This window comes from Scatophagus argus, chromosome 8 (assembly GCF_020382885.2).
Source record: "Scatophagus argus isolate fScaArg1 chromosome 8, fScaArg1.pri, whole genome shotgun sequence".
Lineage (NCBI taxonomy): Eukaryota > Metazoa > Chordata > Actinopteri > Scatophagidae > Scatophagus > Scatophagus argus.
In genome coordinates this window covers 10,830,798-10,851,217 of record NC_058500.1, presented here as the reverse complement: position 1 = coordinate 10,851,217, position 20,420 = coordinate 10,830,798, and the positions used below count along the sequence as shown (strand labels likewise).

General features: G+C 42.2%; 4 protein-coding genes across 10 annotated transcripts in view; 1 reads left to right on the top strand and 3 right to left on the bottom strand.

Moving 5' to 3' along the window:
- Nucleotides 1-381: 381 nt before the first annotated feature.
- On the bottom strand, nucleotides 382-2,764 carry LOC124063980 (D(4) dopamine receptor-like). Its single transcript, XM_046398155.1, has 3 exons — nucleotides 2,753-2,764; nucleotides 1,053-2,129; nucleotides 382-555 (listed from the first exon to the last, which is right to left on the bottom strand). Exons 1-3 carry the CDS (start codon nucleotides 2,762-2,764, stop codon nucleotides 400-402), a joined length of 1,245 nt encoding a protein of 414 aa, XP_046254111.1. The 3' UTR covers nucleotides 382-399.
- Nucleotides 2,765-2,859: 95 nt separating this feature from the next.
- ddx20 (DEAD (Asp-Glu-Ala-Asp) box polypeptide 20) lies at nucleotides 2,860-11,075 on the bottom strand. Its single transcript, XM_046397535.1, has 11 exons — nucleotides 10,816-11,075; nucleotides 9,218-9,312; nucleotides 8,616-8,784; nucleotides 8,408-8,522; nucleotides 8,070-8,212; nucleotides 7,413-7,551; nucleotides 6,392-6,450; nucleotides 5,927-6,009; nucleotides 5,684-5,789; nucleotides 4,526-4,627; nucleotides 2,860-4,414 (listed from the first exon to the last, which is right to left on the bottom strand). Exons 1-11 carry the CDS (start codon nucleotides 11,009-11,011, stop codon nucleotides 3,294-3,296), a joined length of 2,328 nt encoding a protein of 775 aa, XP_046253491.1. The 5' UTR covers nucleotides 11,012-11,075; the 3' UTR covers nucleotides 2,860-3,293.
- A 988-nt stretch (nucleotides 11,076-12,063) lies between these two features.
- parapinopsina (parapinopsin a) lies at nucleotides 12,064-14,195 on the top strand. The gene is made up of 5 exons (XM_046397026.1): nucleotides 12,064-12,412; nucleotides 13,160-13,250; nucleotides 13,342-13,579; nucleotides 13,681-13,923; nucleotides 14,012-14,195. The coding sequence occupies exons 1-5, from the start codon at nucleotides 12,082-12,084 to the stop codon at nucleotides 14,150-14,152; spliced, it is 1,044 nt and encodes a 347-aa protein (XP_046252982.1). The 5' UTR covers nucleotides 12,064-12,081; the 3' UTR covers nucleotides 14,153-14,195.
- A 405-nt stretch (nucleotides 14,196-14,600) lies between these two features.
- The window catches only part of LOC124063054 (cyclin-dependent kinase 17-like), a 35,820-nt gene continuing 30,000 nt past the window's right edge, over nucleotides 14,601-20,420 (bottom strand). For 2 of the 7 annotated variants that reach the window (XM_046396328.1, XM_046396332.1), the window contains one exon: nucleotides 14,601-17,462. In XM_046396328.1, coding sequence (XP_046252284.1) covers nucleotides 17,425-17,462 — 38 coding nt within the window. In that variant the 3' untranslated portion in view covers nucleotides 14,601-17,424. Of the gene's footprint in view, nucleotides 17,463-18,504; nucleotides 19,485-20,420 lie in introns of those variants that run through there. The other 5 variants (XM_046396326.1, XM_046396325.1, XM_046396330.1 and 2 more) reach the window with 4 other exon arrangements.

The window sequence follows — 20,420 nt, the reverse complement described above, 5'->3', positions numbered from 1 at the left end:
GTCCAACCCCTGAAAAACAGCCTCATCCCAATACTTTCAATTCAGTTCAAATCAATTTTGTTTATATAGCACCTTATACAATCAAAATTGTATGGAAAAACTCCCTTTTAACAGGAAGAAACCTGGAGCAGGACACGGCTCACAAGGGAGAACTATCCTGCTGATAGTCGGCTGGGTGAAGTGGGGGGCAAGAAAAGGTAGACAGAACAGAGAGGATGAAAGAGGGAGAGAGAAACATACATGCAATAAATATCATACATTACAAAGGACAAACATGACAGGTTGTTATAATTGGAATTCTGAAAGACTTCTACTTCTGTCTATATAGTGTATCTTTGGTGGTATTTTCATTTTCCTGCGGTGCAGCCTATGTCATCCAAATGTTCAAACACTGTACCTTCAGGCTCTCAGTTTTAAGGGACACCGTGGGATGGAGGAGAGGATCTTGCTGAGTTCAGAGCGAAACTGTCTGGTGACTAAAGTGTAGATGAGGGGATCCACTGCAGCCTGCACACATGTCAGCACCATAGCTGATGTCTCCAGCTCCATCAGCAACTGTGGGGAAGAACAGGAGAGAGCTCAAGGTACTGCATTGACATACAGCTGTAGACTGATCGAGAGCCCAATTATGTGATTAATCCACCCATCAGTCCAAAAACTCGACCAAACTTAGTTTATTACTCGTTTGATTTGAGTAAATTAACACATCTTCAGTTCTGCAAGTGGCGATTCTGGTATAAATGCCTTTTGTGCTGAATGACCAGAATAACAGAAATAGCTGTACAGAGCTTCACGATAGTTTAGTATTACAATAGCTCATAGGTGACTTGAAATGTTCACTTTTTGTATTTATTTGGTTTCTGCTGTACTGTTTGTTGTATTAGACTGAATTATTTGTTAAGATATTTCTGATGTTGCGTACAGTTTCGCCGGAGCGCAGGGCCGTTGCGTTCAATTGCATCAAAAACAACGTCGATATATTTTAGTTACGTGCAGACAATGACAGTAATATCCTGATGAACAACAACAAGAAAACAATCTTCTACACTCACTTTGTCCGTGTCCTGCCACGAGATGACGTTTATTAGTAAAATCACCACCATGGGTACCCAGAAGAGCGTGAACGCAATGATTATGTACCCAAATCGCTGGGCCAGTTTCCCCTCCATCTGCTTCTTCCCCCGCTCCCTGGCCCCGGGGGTCAGAAGACACACCGCCCCCACGATCTCCGGAGGTCTCACCGGGGCGCCGCCTGTGGGCAAGCGTGCACAGGGAGCACCGGCTTCGGCCACCAGGAGCACCGCCCGACGGGGAGGCAGCGGGCTGGCCGAGCCCGCAGAGGGCAGAGACTTGAAGGAGTCCGGCGGAGCTGTCCGTGGTCCTGAAGCAGACACACTCAGCAAGCCCCAGACGTGCTCCGACACTGTGGGCCGCAACTGGACTCCCCGATTGAACACTTTCTTTCGGTGCTGCCTTACAACTTTGAATATACGCATGTAGTGGATAACGATCACGGTCAGAGACAATCCCCACACCGGCACCAGCACGTAGGGTCCAAACGGATCCCAGTATCGATTGTCGCCATGCCTTCCTGTGTACGGGCGGCACAGCATGTAAAAAAGCGCCTTTTCGGAAAGAGTCAGAGAGATTATAGCCAAGATGAGGCCGCATGCCCAAATGGACAGGATCCAGAGACGAGCCCTCGCTTTCCTCCTGTCGGTTTGGAAGGGGAACGCGATGGCTTGGAAGCGTTCCACGCTGATGCTGACCAGGGTGAGCAGCTGGACGCAGCTGCACAGGGCATAGGTGAACTGCTGCAGGGTGCACACAGGCACCGACACCTGGCCGTCCTTCCCGTAACGCAGAAAGGAGAAGAGCAGCAGCGGCGTGTCCACAGAGCACTTCAGTAAGTCACTGGCGGCCAAGCTGACCAGCAGCGCGTTATTGCACGTCTGCAGGCTCTTGGTCCTGAAAACAACCCAACAGACCCACAGGTTTCCCGGTAAACCCAACACTAATGTTAAGGTCAAGACGGTGCAGTTGAATATGAAAAACATCGTGTCCACGAGGTTGTCATAGTGCGCGGTAGTTTGGTTACAGAAAGTGAGCGCGTCCATAATTTCACCTTCCTCTCACGAAGACCTGACGCATCTTTGTTTCTACCTACTTAAATCCTTCTGCTGGTTATAACATGACGGAACCATTCACATGTGCTGCACAATGATTTCAGTTGGTAACTTAAAGATACAGATGGTCAGCATGAGCTGAGGTGGGGACCCTGGTTTAAATATTCAAGAGTGTTTGCCTTTTGTGTTGACCTGCACTGATTGGGTGAATGGAAGGTAGCACTTGATTAGCCTGCAATCAGGAGCATGTGGAGTTGTCTGACCTTGGCTGTGCCCTGCCGAACAGATTACATAAATTGCACATCCCCACCTTTCTTCTCTTTGCTCTATAAACATCGGGTCAGATAAATGGCTAGTGATGTGGGGATTATATAAAAGGCATTTTAAAATGATGTATTAAAATAACAAACAAACACAAGATACACCCCAAAAGTATTCCTATTATTGAATTCAGGTGTGGTATGGAGCTGTTTTTCAGGTGTTGGGCTCGGCCCCTTACTTCAAGTTAAGGATAATCATAATGTTTCAGCATACCAAGACATTATGGACAACGCCATGCTTCCAACCCTGCAGCAACAGCCTGAGGAAGATCTCCCCCCAATGTCCATACAAGAATGCAATGTCACCAAAGTCCCCATTGGTTTAATGCGCGGGTGTCCCAATACCTTTGTCTATATAGGGTGGTTTCATGTAATGTGAATGAGTACAGCCATAACAGAAAAGGGCTTTGAAATACATGTGCCATATCGGTGGTTTATTAGAAATGCAACTGAGATTACAGTATGTGATATAAATTAAAGTACATCCTTGAACACTTAGGTACGATGTGTTAGAACAGGGGCCTCATTTATTATTTATTTTTTTAAAGAAAAACAAACTCCTAAATGATATGTCTGATTCAGAAACGATGCCAAGAATGAAGAACTTTGGTTAGGAATCCCATTTGTAACTTATGCACCAGTGATTTAGAAATTTGAAATCAATGCCACCTTCTTTTCCCCATACATAATGCCAAGACAGAGGAGGGTTTATTTAGGAATAGCCATGGACCAAAATCGTCTAAGTCCGATTTATAAATGAGGCCCCAGAAGTGCAGGCACTTCGTGCACACGTTCTCCCAGTAGAAAAACAGCATGATTGGACATTCTGACTAACAGCACAGATGAGTCAGTGTTTCAGGAGTTCCTCCATGTAGACGGCATTCATTCGATAAGCTGCCATCCAGTTGTGGGCTACATTGTAGTAACCTTGCTCTTGAAAAGGAGACATGGAGGCGTAGTAATCACTCCAGGCTCTGTAGCTGGCTCTCCAGTAAGTTTCAGCACTCCACTCCTCTTCTCCGTCATTGTCGCTGTGTTCTCCCTCATCTCTTTCCCTCCATTTTTGCTCACTGTTCGCCTTCCCTGAAATCTTTTTGCTCCGGTTCCCGATCTTTTCTTTAATCGTTCTTGATTCGTGTCTTCTGCTCTGTGCTGGAGCCGTCTGATCGGGTTGTCTGCTTGATTTGACCATCGGTACAGATTCATAATTCTCAGGCTGGGACGATGGTTTCCCATTTGATGAGCATGTTGTTTTGGGGTATACTCGAGGAGCAGAAGTAGTGCAGGCTTTGGATTTGATCATCTCTGCCTTTGGTTTGGGTTCGGTGGGCACTTGTCCAGCCTCGGTCTGAGGCTTGGTGACCGTTCTGTATTTGTCATCATCCTCCTCGGACTCTAAGCTCGAAGAACCAGAGATCGACCTTGGACGTGAAAAGTCAGATTTCCACTCTTTTCCATGTTGGCGTAAAGTCTGAGCTCCGTCATCATAAAGTGTGACAGTTTCTGTATGCCCCTTCTGCCCGTCCTCTTGACCTCTGAACTCCCTGATGACGTCCACTGATCTACCCGGCCCTGTGGTAATGAAGCTCTGGAAGTCCCACTCAGCCTCCTCAAATGTCATAAACCTGTTCCTACAGCTCTTGAACGAGCTGAGAGGAGGGATCTTTGGCAGAGCATCTTGCAGCTCTTTTCGAGTCGGCACCGACTGCGGAAGATTCTGCGGACGGGCGTCCTTTGCAGGAAACATTTCTTTAGAATTTTCTTTGCCGTTTGCTTCCTGTCTGGGTGCTGGATGGGACTTCTTTGGTATTCTTTGATCGCTGTGCTCCAGAGGTTGATCCATGACTGACTTGGCACGCCTCTTCTTTTCTGTCCTGGAGGAGGGCTTGAATAAGGCACCCGGAGTGGCAGCGTCGGTGCAGACATCCCAGTCACACGGCTCGTCCATCAACCCGGGCCCTATGATGGCTAAGAAGAAAAGACAGATGAGACTTGGAATTACTTTTCCACATGAAAACAAAAGCCTCCAATTTAATGTTAAAGAGAGGACAAAGCTAACAAGCTGCATTTAAAACTCACATGGTAACACGGACAAACTCAGGCCGCACTTTTGAGCAATGGCCATCATCTTGTTCTCTTCCTCACCATGGCAGCAGTAGGTCACAGCCAGCCCTTGAGTGCCTACAAATAAAATGTAATCCTGATGAGAACCCTTTAAAAATGACAGAAGGATGTGTGAGCTGTGCATCCAGGAATGGCAGGTGCACACACACACACACTACGCACAGGTAGTGTGTGTGCAAGCTAAGATTGAATTACCTTCTGTTTCCGAGACAACACAGATAATTATAATTAAACGCAGATGATTAGGAACCTATTGACCTTGCTAGGTGGGTCAAACCTGCTAATACTCTGGAGGCTCAAGCTAATCTCCAAAATGGTGTTTAATGCAGTCCGGAAGAAGCAGGCACTGCTCAAGAAAGTCAAATCTGCTTCACAGCAGCATAACAGCTTTGTTTTTACACAAATCACATACCACTAAGAGGGAAAGTGATTTCTGTGTCTGCTGGTATAAGATTATGGGGGGAATAAAATGCCATCTTTGAAACAAGCCTTTAGAATGAGGATGAAAGAATGCAGCTGAATGAAGCATTTTCTTTTCTGGAGTTTCCCTCCAGTTAAAATTGTGTTTTTCTTCTTGATCCTACAGTCGAATGTTTGAGCTTCACTGTGCAGAATAATATATGTGCAGAGTCTGACACCACAAGGCTGTTTCATCTGCTGAAGGTGAAAATTTTCTCTGCTCTCAATGAAAATCCAATTTTAGAGGACAGGCCTGCAAGGGCAATCTGTGGCATCGCAACCAGTTTGGAAGACAATCCTAAGATAAGATAACTTTATTAATCCCCTGGAGGGAAATTAAATAAATCCTGGGCCAAGATTCACCTCACTTACACAATGAGAATGGACTTTTCAGTGACGTAAGAGAAACATGGTATCCAACAGTTAAAACTTTAAGAAATGGGAAAATAATTGTATATTTTAAGTGAGGGTGAAAAAGCAGATGCTTAAGGATTTTAATGAGATAACTGAACTTTTTGTGGAAATCAGACAAAAGCAGTAAAGTGTTTTAGTCACATCTTAAAACAGGAAATCTTCAAGCTATTAGTTTTTGAGTTGAAGTTAGTGTGCTTGTTTGTATTTTGTTTGTATAAGCGAACATAAGTGGAGACTAACCAAAGCGGCCAGCTCGTCCGATTCGGTGCATATATGTCTCCCAGTCCTGCGGTACGTCCAGGTTTATTACCAAGTTTACTTTTTCTGCGTCTATACCTCTGGAAGTCTGATGGGAAGAAAACAACCAGCTGATCAGAAGCCTGGCAGAACACTGAAGCAATGCACAAAGACGAGAACACTGGTGATGGGCGACATAAGGAAAGCAGCTCTTTGTGTGTGTGTGCGCATGCATGCGTGTCTCACCAGGTCAGTGCTGATGAGCACCCTGCATTGGTACTGCTTCAGTTTTGACATTGCCTCCAGTCTCTGGTCCTGACTCAGTCCTCCTACACAGGTCATCACACACAGCCATATTCGATCAGATCACGTGAAATCAACTCCAAGACAGCAAAGCTTCTATTTTGCAAAGGGGATAACGAGTTTACATCCTCATACTTAATGCTTCAAAATGATCTATTATGCCTTTATATGTAAAAAAATAACAACAACAGTATGACAATTTAACTAACACAGACTGATGTCAAACCACTGCAATTACGATCAACACAAAACCATACAAAAGATACTCTTTTCGCTTTAAACATTATAAAAAAAAAAGTTATTATTCACCCATGAAAACCACTATAATTACACTTTCTGTTCCGATTTATCATCATATGCACAAGGCTCCACACCAAAATGACTGCTTTTCCAAAGAAGGCCTCTCACCTGAGATACAAACAGCAGGCAAGCCTTTGGAGGACAGTATGTCTGCCAGGTGCTGAGCCCTGTGGGAGCAATCCGGAGCAGCAGCATTTAAGAAACTGTTTCTCAGTTAGAATTATCAATTCAAAATCATGCAAAGAGCAAATGCACAACTGCAGTATGTTTATTGGTGATAAAGATCATCAAAAGCCCCCATGAAGACAAGCATAAATATTAAAGGGTGACTTCTGTATTTTTTTGATTTTGGGGGTCGCATTTTCCCATGTTTTTGTGTCAGAGTAAATAATGGGAAACAACACTGAGCAACTCAGCTGCAAAATGAGTTGCAATTTGATCCCTCCAGGCACCAACTAAGTACCTTCATTTAAAGTGCTGTTTTTTGCTACTGATGGGCTCTCATTCTTATTCTAAGCATTAGACATCAACATTATTTGAAATGATCCTTACAGAGACAAGTCTTTGTTTAAAAAATAATAATAAAAAAAAAAAAACAAAGAAAAAGAAAATCCTTCTTGTTCAACGAGAAACAGTCACTATTGCTCTTACAAAAGACACCAGACTCCACTTGCAGAAACAGTCATTGTATCAGCAGAAAAACACACTTTCTTCAAACTCAACAGAAAATAAACCATCTTGGTAGGTCTTTCCATTGTTCCAACACCAACTCAACCTTCAATTCATTGTGTTCAGTATGAAAATATTCTGGTTCAGTATGAAAATATTCTGGCTTCACACACCACTTTGCTTGCCATAAATTACTGACTTTGTAAATGGAGTCTGGTGGCTTTGCCAAAACAGACAGCAGCTGTTTTTGGTTAAATAGAGGGATTACATGGCAGCCCGTTTCGTGAATGCTGACTGCAGCTCACTCGTGTCACTCAATACTGAACCAATGTATAGTAATAATAATAATAATAATAATAATAATAAAAATGTGTCCTCATTAGTCACCAAGACACAAAAACAAGGGAAAGATGGTCTGGGGTAAAAATGGAAAATTTTGCCCTTAATGGCCATGCCTTACCTTGTGTGTAAGTTGGAGAATACCAGGGCCTGGTTGAACGGGATTTTACTGAAAAGCTCCAACAAGTGCTGCACCTTCTCTTCGAAAACCTTGTGAGGTAAAGGATGAGACTGCACCAGCTTGTAATACTGCTTCAGACCTGCCAGGGGGCATGCAAGGTCGACAAAGAACAGGGAGAACATCAGCTCAAGCATAACAAACTGTAGAGCAAAACACCTGCGTCATATCAGAGGAACAACAAATCACCCAGGGTGCTTTTGGTGGGGTTCATACAGTCACTATCTGAACATCAAGGTTTGTTTTCTGAAGAAGGAAGTTCCCACCATTCACTTTGTAGACAATTAAAAAAAAAAGGGACAAACTTCAAAGAGATGTTTTGAGAGCATCTGCATGTCTCTCATTGCTTGCAGTTAAAAATCTAACAGTCTCAGGATGAAATAAGGCTCAACAGGAAACACCGACTTAAAACATGTCGCATTACAAACTTCATTATCCCGTCCATGTTGTCTTATTCTGCAGAGTCTCTGTTAGTCAAGATAACAATTTCAGTGTTGTATGGTTTAAAATACGTTAACTAGACATAACTGATGGGTCAAGTAATTTGCAAAAAAAAAAAAAGAAGTTAAAATTAGATTTTTTACCCCTCCAGGATCTCACCTCTAAGGCCCATGTCACTGGGATTGAGCCTGACAAAAGTGGGCTCTCGCATGTAGCGGGTAAGATGCTGAGCAAGGAATTCTGGGTAGGTGGCAGAGAGCGCAAGCATCTGTTTGTTCACAGGCAGAGAGGAAAAGATCCAGCTGGAAAAGATCCAACAGATGAGATTTGTGAATGTCAGTATGTGTTTATTTATTTATTTTTGTTTTAATAAAGGAGCATACAATTTGTGATATTTCATTTCAAAACATTTCTCATTTAAGTCTCAGTACTCTGGCTGAACAAGACCACCAGCCTGAGTCTTAAAACCGGATTACAGACATTTCCATCCATCTTACTTTATCTGTTCCTGGAAGCTGCCCTCCTCCAGCAGCTTGTCAGCCTCATCCAGAACAAACAGTCTGATGCTGGCGGTGGACAACATGCCCAGCTCGATAAGCTGCTTGATACGACCTGTTTACATGACCAGGAGACCACAGTTACAAAATGCAAATAAACAACAGAATTCCCACATGAACAGGCAATCACTCTCCACGGGCCTCTTACCGGGTGATCCCACAGCTACATGGCACTTCTTCAGATGGGGCTTGTCCTGACTCACAGGCCTGCCGCCAATGAAAACATGACACTCAAGGCCCTCCATGGCACAGCCTATGGCCATGATTACTGAGTGGATCTGCACCGCTATCTCACGTGTAGGAGCCAGGACAAGAACCTACAGAAGGAGGACGAGAGGGGGGAAAAAGGAGGATGTTTGTGCACAAAGTTAGATGTGAACAACCACTTACATTTGATTGGGGGCAGATTAAGGACAGACAGGTGTTGGGTGGTTCCCAATCAGTAAGACCCCTTTGCTAATAAGATTATAGTGCACTAGAATGCATCCAGTTCATCAACAAGACCAGATGCACCACTGCTTTATCAATTGTATCAATTGTCCTCTTTCATTTGCTCTTTTGACACTGAGCAGCTTAAAGTCATCAGAATAAGAGCCTTAGGACCACCTGTTGTTGGTAAAATTGATGAGTGGCACAAACTTCAAAATAAAAGTTTTGTTCTCCCTTCTGACTATTTTTTTTTTCTTTATACTTCGACTTATAAAGATGCCTAAAAAGTGAGAATGACTTTACTTTTGGCTCTCTACTCACCTGAGTTGCAGGATTCTCCAAGACCAGAGAGTCCAGGGCGATGGTGCAGAACACGCAAGTCTTCCCCGTGCCGGACTTGGCCTGTACAATCAAATCTGAAACAGCAAACGGACAATGAAGGACTGCTGCATTCATCTGAATAATCAATTTAAGTCAATTGAACTTCACGACTGGGTGCAATAATAACACTTCACATTTAGAGTGTCTAATCTGCCGCAACAAATCATGTGCCTCCTATCCGAAGTTAAGCTGTCTGACCAATCAGAGATGTTTACTTCAAGTGCACAGTGATTAACCACTCTTTGTTTCACAGCTACAGACAGGCGAGAGCATTTTCACTACACAGGCGATCTGCAAGTGGAAAGTAACTAAATGCGCCATAAATGATTAAGATTCAAGTGCAATAAACTATTTTATTCCATAAGAATGATTTGGTGTCAAGGTGAATAATTGTGATGAATATAATGGTGGTTATCATTTTAGCCGTCATTGTGCAGCATTCATGAAGTACAAGGGGCCTTTCATGTAAATTACAAAAACAAAAGATTCTTTCTCTCTCTTAGGCAGACTGAGACGGCAAGACAAGTCTGGAAAAGAGCAGTTAAAAACCTTCACTGATTTTGAATCAGATTTTTTATTTTAGTGCAAACACTTTCATGCTAGATCAAAAGATGCACATGAAACATACACACTGAACACCAAAAAGGGAACAATTTGTTAATTCATTTTTAATTTTTTTTCCCCCATAGTTCATTTCCTGATAAACAGATATTCATACAGTGTTATGGAAGGGAATCGAACCACCGACCTTTGATTAGTGGACAACCAGCTTGTGGTTTAATCTGTGAATCCTTCGACTGAGCAGCTAATCACTCTAATCTATCTGACAACATTCAACTTACTGACATCTAATCAGACGGAACCAGAGAATGAAAGTTAACGAAAGTTAAAGAAGAAGCTGATTCTAAAAGTAGTTTTTGATTAATCTTTTGTTGATTGATTCATGTTTCATCGTATGAAATGTGAGGACTTGATGCTTTTGTTAGACATACATGAAAGTAAATTCAATATCTGGCTGGACAGACAAAACAACATGTGAAAACTTTTCATTTTTATAAAAGGCATTTTTCACTCTTTTCTGACAATTTACAACTAATCAAGAAAATGATGCCAAGAAATTCAACCAATAATTAAAATAATTGTTTTTTCCTGCTTTAAGGGAGCTGGTAGTAGAGAACATTTGGATATTTTGGGTTATTGGATATTTTCGATTATCAAAACAACTGAAAAGTATTCTGTCGATGGACTAATCAGCTAATGATGAGCGATTGTTATCGGTCGTGGCATTATTACCCTCAAAGGAAGACAATATTAGTATAAACATTTAAGGGTAGGTGGAAGAAACCCGCAGGTGTCACTCGTCTTATCAATAACAGAAGAGCCCACTGATGGCTTAAAGCACAGCTGATAAACCAAGTGTGTTGCGTGTGTAAAGCCGAACTTGCTTTATGTCCTGTTCCTGCCTGTTTCTGACATCCATAAATGAACATTATGTTTGTGACATGTGTGGAGTGGCCCGCACGGTTTTGTGAACCCACCGAGTCCGCAGCGGCCCAGCGGGATCGCCTTGAGCTGGATGGGGGAAGGTTTCTGGAAGCCTGCGGCGGACAGTCCGTCCAGCACGGCCTGCGACAGCAGCAAGGAGTTGAAGTCGATCCCCTCCGACAGAAGCACATCATCCGTCCGCTTTCGCGTTTCTATGTCGTGAGCTGCTTTCCTCACGGAGGCAGCCATGTTGACTGTTTACCGCCGGTGATCAAACACGGCGATTTTAATGCTCCTCGGTGCTGCAGCTGCAGTCTCTACCGCCCTCTGCTGACTGGGAGGGGAACTGATCAACACCTTCTCAGAAAGACTGAAACTGATCCTCTTCCTTCTGCTGAACCAAAAGATCACTTGGGTGAAAAAATACTTGTAAATCACGTGAGTTAAAGAGAGGATGACGAACAAGTTGAGGTGAATGTTTTTCCTATAAACCTTATTAACTACTAATCAGAACAACAATCTTACAACCTAGTAAAACATAAACATAGTAAATATATTGTTTTTCTAAACATTTACATCCCAAAAAAGCATGTTGACATCTCTGATAGATTTCATCAGTTTGGAGTTCAGAGATGTTATTTGGGTAAAGTTGCTATAGAGAGACAAGGAATAATAGATATTAAACACAACAGGGTGGAGCCCAGGTTAGAGAAACTGAACCTAAAGTGATGGTCAAGTGTCTACCCTGCTAGTTCTTTTCTTTTGTTTATTTGGTTGACATATACTGTATGTCAGATAATCAAAAAGCAGGGCCCATGCAAGCCACGAATTTAACCCTGCCATGCATTTATCTCTCATCCTAAAAACCATATTGTTACTGGATCCCTGGATCCCCTCATCGCTCAGGAGTAAACCCAGTAGAATCAGCAATCATGGAAAGTGCAGACTTACAGGATATTAAATAGAATTATTGTCTTCACAATCCGGATCTACGGATTTGGTTTTTTAAGAATTAATGGTCTAAAGCCTCTATCCTGTTATTGGGCTTATTAAGAGGGTCCCATCTCCCTCTCTTCTCTGCAGCTGCATCAGAGCAGCAAACACACAGCGTCTGTAGGGAAAGACTTTGTTGGTTGTTGGATGACCAAATAGAATTTTTGATTAAGTAGCTGCCAATTCTCATATTTTCTTTGCTTTCATATTTTGTGAAGTCATTGTTTTTACCTGAGGAAGTTTTGTTTTGAGCTAAGATTGTAAATGGGCTGCTAACGCTTTATTTTTAAATCCAGGAAGCCGTCACCTAATTTAAACTGAGCAAAATGGAGCACTTTGCCCCACATGGAAACACCTCATCGTCTCACAGCCCAGTCGACACAAAGCTCCTGACTCAAACTGGCTACACAATACTGGCTGTAATCATGGGTGTGTTTTCTGTTGCTGGCATCCTCCTCAATGTCCTGGTGATTGTGGTGACAGTGAGACACAGACAGCTGAGACAGCCACTCAGCTATGCTCTGGTTAACCTGGCCATATGTGACCTGGGCTGTGCTGTTTTTGGAGGTCTACCCACCACAGTCACCAGTGCCATGGGATACTTCAGTCTGGGACGTGTGGGCTGCGTGTTAGAAGGTTTTGCTGTGGCCTTTTTTGGTGAGTTAATTCACATTTCCACGTCTTTTGTTGTCCAAATGAAGAATTTGTGTTTCATTCAAATTGTTACTTACAACTTGGTACAATGTTAATTTTCACAGTGGTGGACAAAGTACTTTGCTTGCATCCTTTACCTAGCAACAATGTAAAAAAGTAAAAGAAAAGTAACTTAAGTTAACTTAAGTTAACAAACAGAAATATTATCCAAAACTTGAGTAACTTAAAATACCTAAAGTCAAAGCACCCATTCTGTCTTTTAGGTTATTAGATTGTTAATGTTGATGCGTCACTGCATGTGTTGCACTTTGTTGCTGGAGCTTGTCTTAACTACTTTATTACACTCATTAGCTTAGACCGGGGTTCCCAAACTAAAGGCTGAACCCCCACCAAATGGGCCCCATTATAAATCTGGAGTTAGTGGTGTAGGCTCAACTTTGCTTTTTATTAAAGGGTCATGAGCCAATAAGGTCAGGAACTACTGGTCTAATCTTTATCTCTAATCTGTCAGCTCAAAAAATGTGACTATAAAGTATACTATTTCCCTTTGAAATGTTGTAGATTTTAAGGGGCATAAAATGAAAAAACTCAAAATTGTATTCAAGTAAGTAGTACTTAAGAAGATGTACTTCTCATCACTGAATTAGTGCATCATTAACTGCTGCTAAACCCAGCATATTTCACAGAAATACTGTGATATATTGTGTAAAAAAAGGAACGCAGTCTTAAGATATTCCTTCTTTCTGTTAGGTATAGCAAGTCTGTGCACAATAGGAGTAATTTCTGTTGAACGCTACATCGTGGTGTGCAATCCCATGGGTGCGGTCCTGTTCCAGACCAGGTACAGTAGTGACATCAACTGGCAGCATCTCAAGCAATACAAAACTTGACTGGTCCACCCACATGTGACACAACATCTCTGATGCCCTCAGACACGCAGTTGCCGGAGTGGTGCTGTCCTGGGTCTGGTCGTTTGTGTGGAACACTCCGCCTCTGTTTGGATGGGGAAGTTTTGAGCTGGAGGGAGTCAAGACCTCCTGCGCTCCTAACTGGTACAGCCGGGATGTTGGGAACATGTCTTACATTGTCATATACCTTTTCTTTTGCTTTGCTGTGCCGTTCTCTGTCATCACCGTGTCTTACTCACGACTCTTGTGGACCCTCCGCCAGGTGAGCAATGTATGTGTTTGACACTTGGTTGGACTTGGACACTTTGGTTGTTTGTACCAGCATCACAACAAAATCTTTTTGGCTGTATTTTGGTGTCACAGGTGACCAAGCTGCAGGTATCTGAGGCTGGCAGCACAAATCGTGTGGAGGTGCAGGTGGCCCGTATGGTAGTGGTGATGGTGTTGGCCTTCCTTGGGACCTGGCTGCCATATGCTGCCATGGCCCTTGCTGTCATAATGGACTCCAGTCTAAACATTGACCCCCTCATTGCTACCATACCTGTTTACTTGGCTAAAAGCAGCACTGTCTACAACCCCATCATATATATTTTCATGAACAGACAGGTAATCCTGCACATTTATATCCACAATCAAAGAAATCAAAAAGGAATGCAAGCATGTATAACCATACGCTAATATGTCCTGTTTCCAGTTTCGGGGATATGCTGTCCCTATTGTCTTGTGTGGATGGAACCCGTGGGCCACAGATCCACAAACCTCCGAGGGCGAGACCACGGTTACTTCTCTCAACAAGAGTCAAAAAGTCTCACCTAAAGGATCTTTGAAGGAATAAAAAGTGCATGCGAGTCTGCATGGTCTCACTTCTGAAGCAGCACCAGAACATTAGAACAACTTCCAGCTGTTAGCCAACCCCATTTGTACTGCAAGGAAAGGTGAATTAAAACTAGCACAAAACAGACTTGACATGGACAATGCAAGCCACGAAAAGGAAGAAGAAAAACATGATCTTATCAGACCCAAAGCTTGGGTTAAGAGGCTTGCATACGGTGTAGTTTAAGCTGTAAGAAAACGTGCAAACACGCTGCACATTCTATGAATTCTGGCATAAATAAAATATCAACTTTGACAGATGTTAAAAAAATTCTTTTAGAGCAAGTAAATGTTTGTATCAAATTTGAGGAGCAAAATCACTCAAGAAATTTAAATGTAGCTGACAATGTAGTCTGTCACACATTGATGTGTATTCAAGTATATGACAAAAAAAAAGTAATTACATGTTGTTTGTTTTTATTATTTTTTTATTGTGTACACATCCCTCCCCCTTGCTTCTTAAGGTCTGTGCTCAAACATGGCACTCGCCCCTTGCACACAAACCTTTCTCACCTATTTTTACCTTTATGGCTTTCATTGGTACAAATCAAAATAATCAGTGTGATATTCTTTTCTGCAACATGATACTTCACTCCAGCCTTTTGGATCCAGCATGTTAAACAGCAAGAAAGAAAAAATATCTGTTGTCAGTTTAGTCAAGTCTCACAGTTTGATCATTCACAGTCACTTCTCCCTCTCTATATGAACAGAAATGCAATCATACTCATCCTATTACCTTGGCTTTTTATTGATTACAGAAATATTGCTATGACTTTCATTAAAGAAAAGCAAAAACAAAAAAAACAAAAAAAAAATGTGAATAGCTGTATCAAACCTGTACACGTTTGTATATACAGAGTGAGGGATCATCTATGTACATGCTACATCCTGTCACACTCTGGATAAATAAGTAGTCCTTCTGACGGGCACAGACGTGGGATCACTTCACCCTTTCTGAATCCATTTTAGAAAAAGATGCAGAAGTGAACCTGATGTCAGCGCCTGAGGAACAGGGAACTCCCATCTACACTCACAGGTTATCTCATAGATACAGTACGCATTGACTGGTGTGTGAAACAGTTGTGTGCTTGAACACCAGGTGCTTGGAGGATCGACTTTTGGTCCTGTTGTTTCTGGCAGTTACAATAACGACGGGAAACAACAGAGTGCTTCAAGTCCTGCGAAACATTAGTGCCCAGTTACACAGGCTACGTAACATGTACATCTGCACTATACAGCTTGAAGTTGAGTCAGATTTTCCAAACGATCTGGTCCCAGTGCTGGCCACACATCTTCATCTTATTTACGGTCTCCAGACTCACTTAGGAGCTGTTACAGGTTAATGGGGTGTTAACAATTACGTCCCATGCAAGATTTAAACCAACTGGAGGTATTCCTTTTCCAGCAGGAGCTATTTCACGTACCAACTGAAAACAGCCGTGGTTAATACACAAACATGCAGGAGATGACAAGCGAAGACATGAGAAAAGTAGTCACTGAACAGCAATATTATGGCCAACTGAACGGGGAATGAATGACACTGAAGACTGACAGGTTGATGCTGAGAAATGATTCTTTTTCTTCACATACAGTTTGGACCAGCTTCGCAAGGAGTTTCAGGCCACGTTCAATGTACTCTGCTCTGCTGGGGTTGGGGGGTGGGCAATACAAGATCGGCTGTACCTCACAGCATCCACAAAACAACACTAGTAATAAGTCCTGAGCTCAAGGAATGTGCAACACGTCCTCAGCCAGTCGCCACTCTGTTCTGACTGAGAACAGCATCCTGGAATTATCATTGTTTCTGACAGATACAAAGTATGGTCATATATACAGTTCGGGATAAAAAAAGAAAATAAAAGAAAAAGAAATGCAAGTGGAGTTGGCCGGGAGAGATTTGGGGTTACTGAATGTCGTACTCATGATCTGAAGAGGTAAAATAAAAATCAGGTGTAAAGAGAACATTTCATCATCAACACCTGTACATCACACAACAAACGAAGAGAACTTCTGAGAGTCAAGGCAGGAGAGGAAGAGGGGAGTCTAAGAATAGGCATTTGAGGATTTGTACACTTCCTTTACCTCTCTGTCCTCACAGGTTGTCCTTCTTGTGTACTGAAACAGGAGCGTCTTGCAGCGCAGTCTTCTTTACAGCATGTGACAAATAAAATGATGGCCAACTACTGGTTAGTAAGTGTTTTTAATTGTAGTGTGGTGAAGTGTCCAATTATGTTGGTGAAGGTAAATACATCTGCCCTATGGTTAGTGAGTTGTTGTTTATACTTTTTGGTTTGTTATATCAAATCTCCTTCATTCTACTATCTAGAAAGTACTTTACATACTACTCTGCTTGAGTGACTGATGAGGTAATGACAGCCACACTGACCTCTGCTGGACAATAAGGTGCTAAAGTTCATTTCTGTAAACTCCACTGATTTACACACTCTTGACTCTCAAGTGAGTCATCAGTGTGTGTCAATGTGTGTGTGTGTGTGTATTTGAGAGAGTTGTAGTAAAGGGCCAAGAGGTTCGGCGAGGGTTTTAGGGTTGAGGTGCAAATATTCAGTTTGGATTCAGGCTGTGGCGTGTTATGAAGCAGAGTTCTGCATGTCAGTCTCGTTATGTACAACAATAGTCTGAACCGAAAACAAAATGAAAGCATAAGAGAAGGTTTCCCTCTCTCTTTCTCTTTTGCCTTTGAGTCGTGTTCACTTTTCACTCCTTTTTCCTTGCAGCTCACTGATACAGCAAGTTCAAAGACCGAGTCAGCCACGTCCGTCCGTCACGTCCTAAATGCTGCCCTCTCCTGGACAGCAGCGGTAGTAGCAGCAAGGAGAATCTTGTACTCTCCCACTTTTCTTCCAGCACTTATCTCATTTGAATTTTTTCTGTCTTTAGGATTGAGCTGAGTCTTTTTGAAGTTATGTATGAATTCTTCAACCTTAGTTCTATGTGTTTTTGTTTCCATGTTGCTCTATGTGATTGTTCTTGTTCAGTGTGTGCGTGTGAGCATGTACGCCTTTATGTGTGTCTTTATGTGGCAGTGTTTGTGTCTGTGTGTGTGTGTGTGTGTGTGTGTGTGTGTGTGTGTGTGTGTGTGTGTGTGTGTGTGTGTGTGTGTGTGTGTGTGTGTGGCTCCTTCAGTGTACATGTGTCAAGGTCAGTGAATGTATGTCAGCTGACAGGACAGCTCCATGTGTCTCTGTCCTCCTCACCTCAGCGCCTCCGGCAGCACTAAAACAACACACTCTGCCTCCTGCTCTTCCCCTGGGCTGAGAGACGGGGGGATAGAGAGAGGGAGAGGGAGAGGGAGAGAGGGAGGGAGAGAGAGGAAAAGTTTGGATTGGATTGGATTTCATTTCATTGAAACGCACAAACACACCATCACACACCTGCAAATTTCACTCCATGCACGCAATACAAAAGAAAAATACACTATAAGGCCAAAAGCATTGGACACACACTGAGGGTGGCACCTAACAATTACTTTGACAACAAACAACAAAAAAAAAACATATGAGAACCTGGAACCATCAAATGATTGGCAAATTACTTAAATTATTTGTTCCAATAATTAATAAGCGGCTATAACAGCTTCAACTCCTCTGGGAAGGCTTTCTGGGAAGCTGGCTGAAGCTGGTTGAAGGGATTTGCTCCCATTGGTCACATGAGCATCAGTAAGGACTGGTGTTCCAGTTTTTCCCAAAAGTGTTTGATGAAGTTGAAGTCACGGTCCGTTTCTCAAACTCCTAAAAAATAAAATAATCGTCCCATTCACAAACTATTTAAAAACTATTTATCAATTTGTGTTTGACTTAAAAATAATTTTAAATATAAGAGCAGATCTGCGATACAGAAAGGACATGGAGGACATGGAGATGCATTTTGAAAGGACTAAAAAATATCACTGGACATGATGTCCATTTGTCATTGTGGCATAAATATCTCCATATTATACATTTTCTCAGCTCTAACTTCCTTGTTTACCTTATTTACCTCAGTTCTTCTATATTATAAATTAATTGTTTTCATATGTCAGTTGACAGTGAAGTTAAACATACAGTTTACACAAACTTAAAAAAAAAAATGCAGACAACACTTTATTTGGCTGGGCCCAAACACAGACCAGTTTGTTATTAACATTCGTAAAGACCCTTTGCCTTGTTCCTCATTTTCAGTCAAGTGCCTTTTTACATTGAGTATCAGACCATAAGTAAGCATAAATCTTAGAGGGTTTATCAATAAAGGCCAGTTAAATGCATCCATAGCAAACCAGCAAAAAATTGGATTTGTTGACTGCTGTCACATTGAAATCACAAATGGCTTTCCCCAGACATGCTTGCATACTATTGCCTAAAAGCCCTACAGAAAAAGTACACAAAAGAACAAAAAAAAAGTACACAAAAGTATGTGGACAGATACTTTTGGCCATATCGTGTAGCAGCGGTGTGGAAACAACTGGATCTTGTTGTTCTAGAACCTGTAATCTTGTAATATTGTGTGGAATCTGATGCTGCTGAAGATAAATAATACTTACCAGTAACGGTAACACACCATAGTAAAACAAACACCATGCACACACTGATGACACACAACCAATCGAACACACACTAAACCAAACCCTCACTTACAGACTCAACAAAAAGGCTACATCTCTCGCTGCAGAAACCTAAACAGGACTGCAAATGAAAAGAATCAAATGACTTGATACCCATTCTCTTGCATTCTTTTCTCTTATGAATATTGTTGGCCCTTTCATCCCTGAAATAAGCACTGGGAGTGGCTCACTCTGAGAAAAAGAGGATTAGGTAAGTGAAAGCTGAGATGATGCATGTGGGAGCAGAGCTGGGAATGTGAGGGGAGGCCAGCAGCAGCAAGAAAGGGCAGAGCAAGAGGAATTAACAAACAACAGAGAACAAAAGAATATATAAACATATAAATAAGGGTGTGAGTTTAAACAGTGGACAAATAATATGTTGTTGCAAATGCAAAGTGGAGAGTGAAATGTACCAGCATTTAGTCCAGATCAGCAACCGTGAGAGCCATACATAAAGTGGGACTGCAACAAAGTGCAAGTGGACAAACAAAAAGAGACCAGGTGACAGGGAAACAAAAAAAAAAAAGAAGGGAGAAAGGTTTGACGACAGACAGAATGAAAGAAACCGTATTTACCAGACCGGTAGGGGCCACTCAGCCAGTGGAAGTGTAGGACAGATTGTGACTCTGAGCCCTGGGATTGGCTGCTTCTCTCTGGAAGTACTGCGAGGGTGCAGAGCCTAGCTTATGGGCCATCGCTTTTGGGGATGGGGGAGGGGGGTGGGGGGAGATCAGGAATATCGAGGTGTAACGGAGAAGTTGGAGTAGGGCACACAAAGGAGACAGAAAGGATTAAGGAAAAGATGAATATTGTGAAAGAAGAGATAGAGAGCGAGAGAGAGCGAGCATGGGTACCAAGAAAGAAAAGGGACAGTTTATCAGAACATGACAGAGAGGCAGCGGAAGCAGAAAGAGACACAGACAGGCTGACACTGTGACAGAAACAGAAACACTGAAGAAGATCTAAGCAAGTGCCAAAAATGCACATCAGGAATGCAGTTAATGTAGTGTAGTTCAAACAAAGGTAAGATTCCTCAGCTACATTCAGTAAACTTAGTAATACAACTGAGTGCTAACTCAGTGGCTAGGCAAACTGCTAATTTTGTTTATCAACTATCTATGATGGGACTCCATCTTTATGCATAATTTATCAACTTATCATTATTTTATTATTCTTGTTATTTATGTGTGAAGGTTTACATTGTTATGACTGCATCTCATTATAAATCTGACAACTTAAAACACTATTGATCATTGGGAAATACAGATTTTTTAACTAGATTTATTTCTTTGCTGCAGATTTGTTCACACAATGCATGGCCAAATGCACTTTTGAGGCCACATTCGTCTGTATAAAATTTCATGGCTATCCATCAAATAGTTGCTGAGATATTTCATTCTGCACCAACGCTGACTGCTCCACAGACAACAATATTTCTGTTTTGAAAAATACTGGCTTTAAAGTGTGTTGCAGTAGCTGTGCTGAGCATCTGTGTGTAATGGATGCACAAACCTGGCGATAGACTGTGTGACATGTATGACCACACAGTGACATGAGAGACAACATAAAATCAAACAGACAGTGAGAAAAAGAGAGAGAAGAGGAAGAGGACAGGGAGCAAGGCCTATCCGCT

Coding starts and splice junctions, on each gene's coding strand:
- LOC124063980 (XM_046398155.1), bottom strand. Junction 556..1,052: donor CGTGGCAGGACACGGACAAA/GTGAGTGTAGAA, acceptor TCTTCCCCACAG/TTGCTGATGGAGCTGGAGAC.
- ddx20 (XM_046397535.1), bottom strand. CDS start 11,011: ATGGCTGCCTCCGTGAGGAAAGCAGCTCACGACATAGAAACGCGAAAG. Junction 6,451..7,412: donor TTCTCCAACTTACACACAAG/GTAAGGCATGGC, acceptor TTGCTCCCACAG/GGCTCAGCACCTGGCAGACA. Junction 5,790..5,926: donor TGCTCATCAGCACTGACCTG/GTGAGACACGCA, acceptor TCTTCCCATCAG/ACTTCCAGAGGTATAGACGC.
- parapinopsina (XM_046397026.1), top strand. CDS start 12,082: ATGGAGCACTTTGCCCCACATGGAAACACCTCATCGTCTCACAGCCCA. Junction 13,251..13,341: donor GCGGTCCTGTTCCAGACCAG/GTACAGTAGTGA, acceptor TGATGCCCTCAG/ACACGCAGTTGCCGGAGTGG. Junction 13,580..13,680: donor TCTTGTGGACCCTCCGCCAG/GTGAGCAATGTA, acceptor TTGGTGTCACAG/GTGACCAAGCTGCAGGTATC.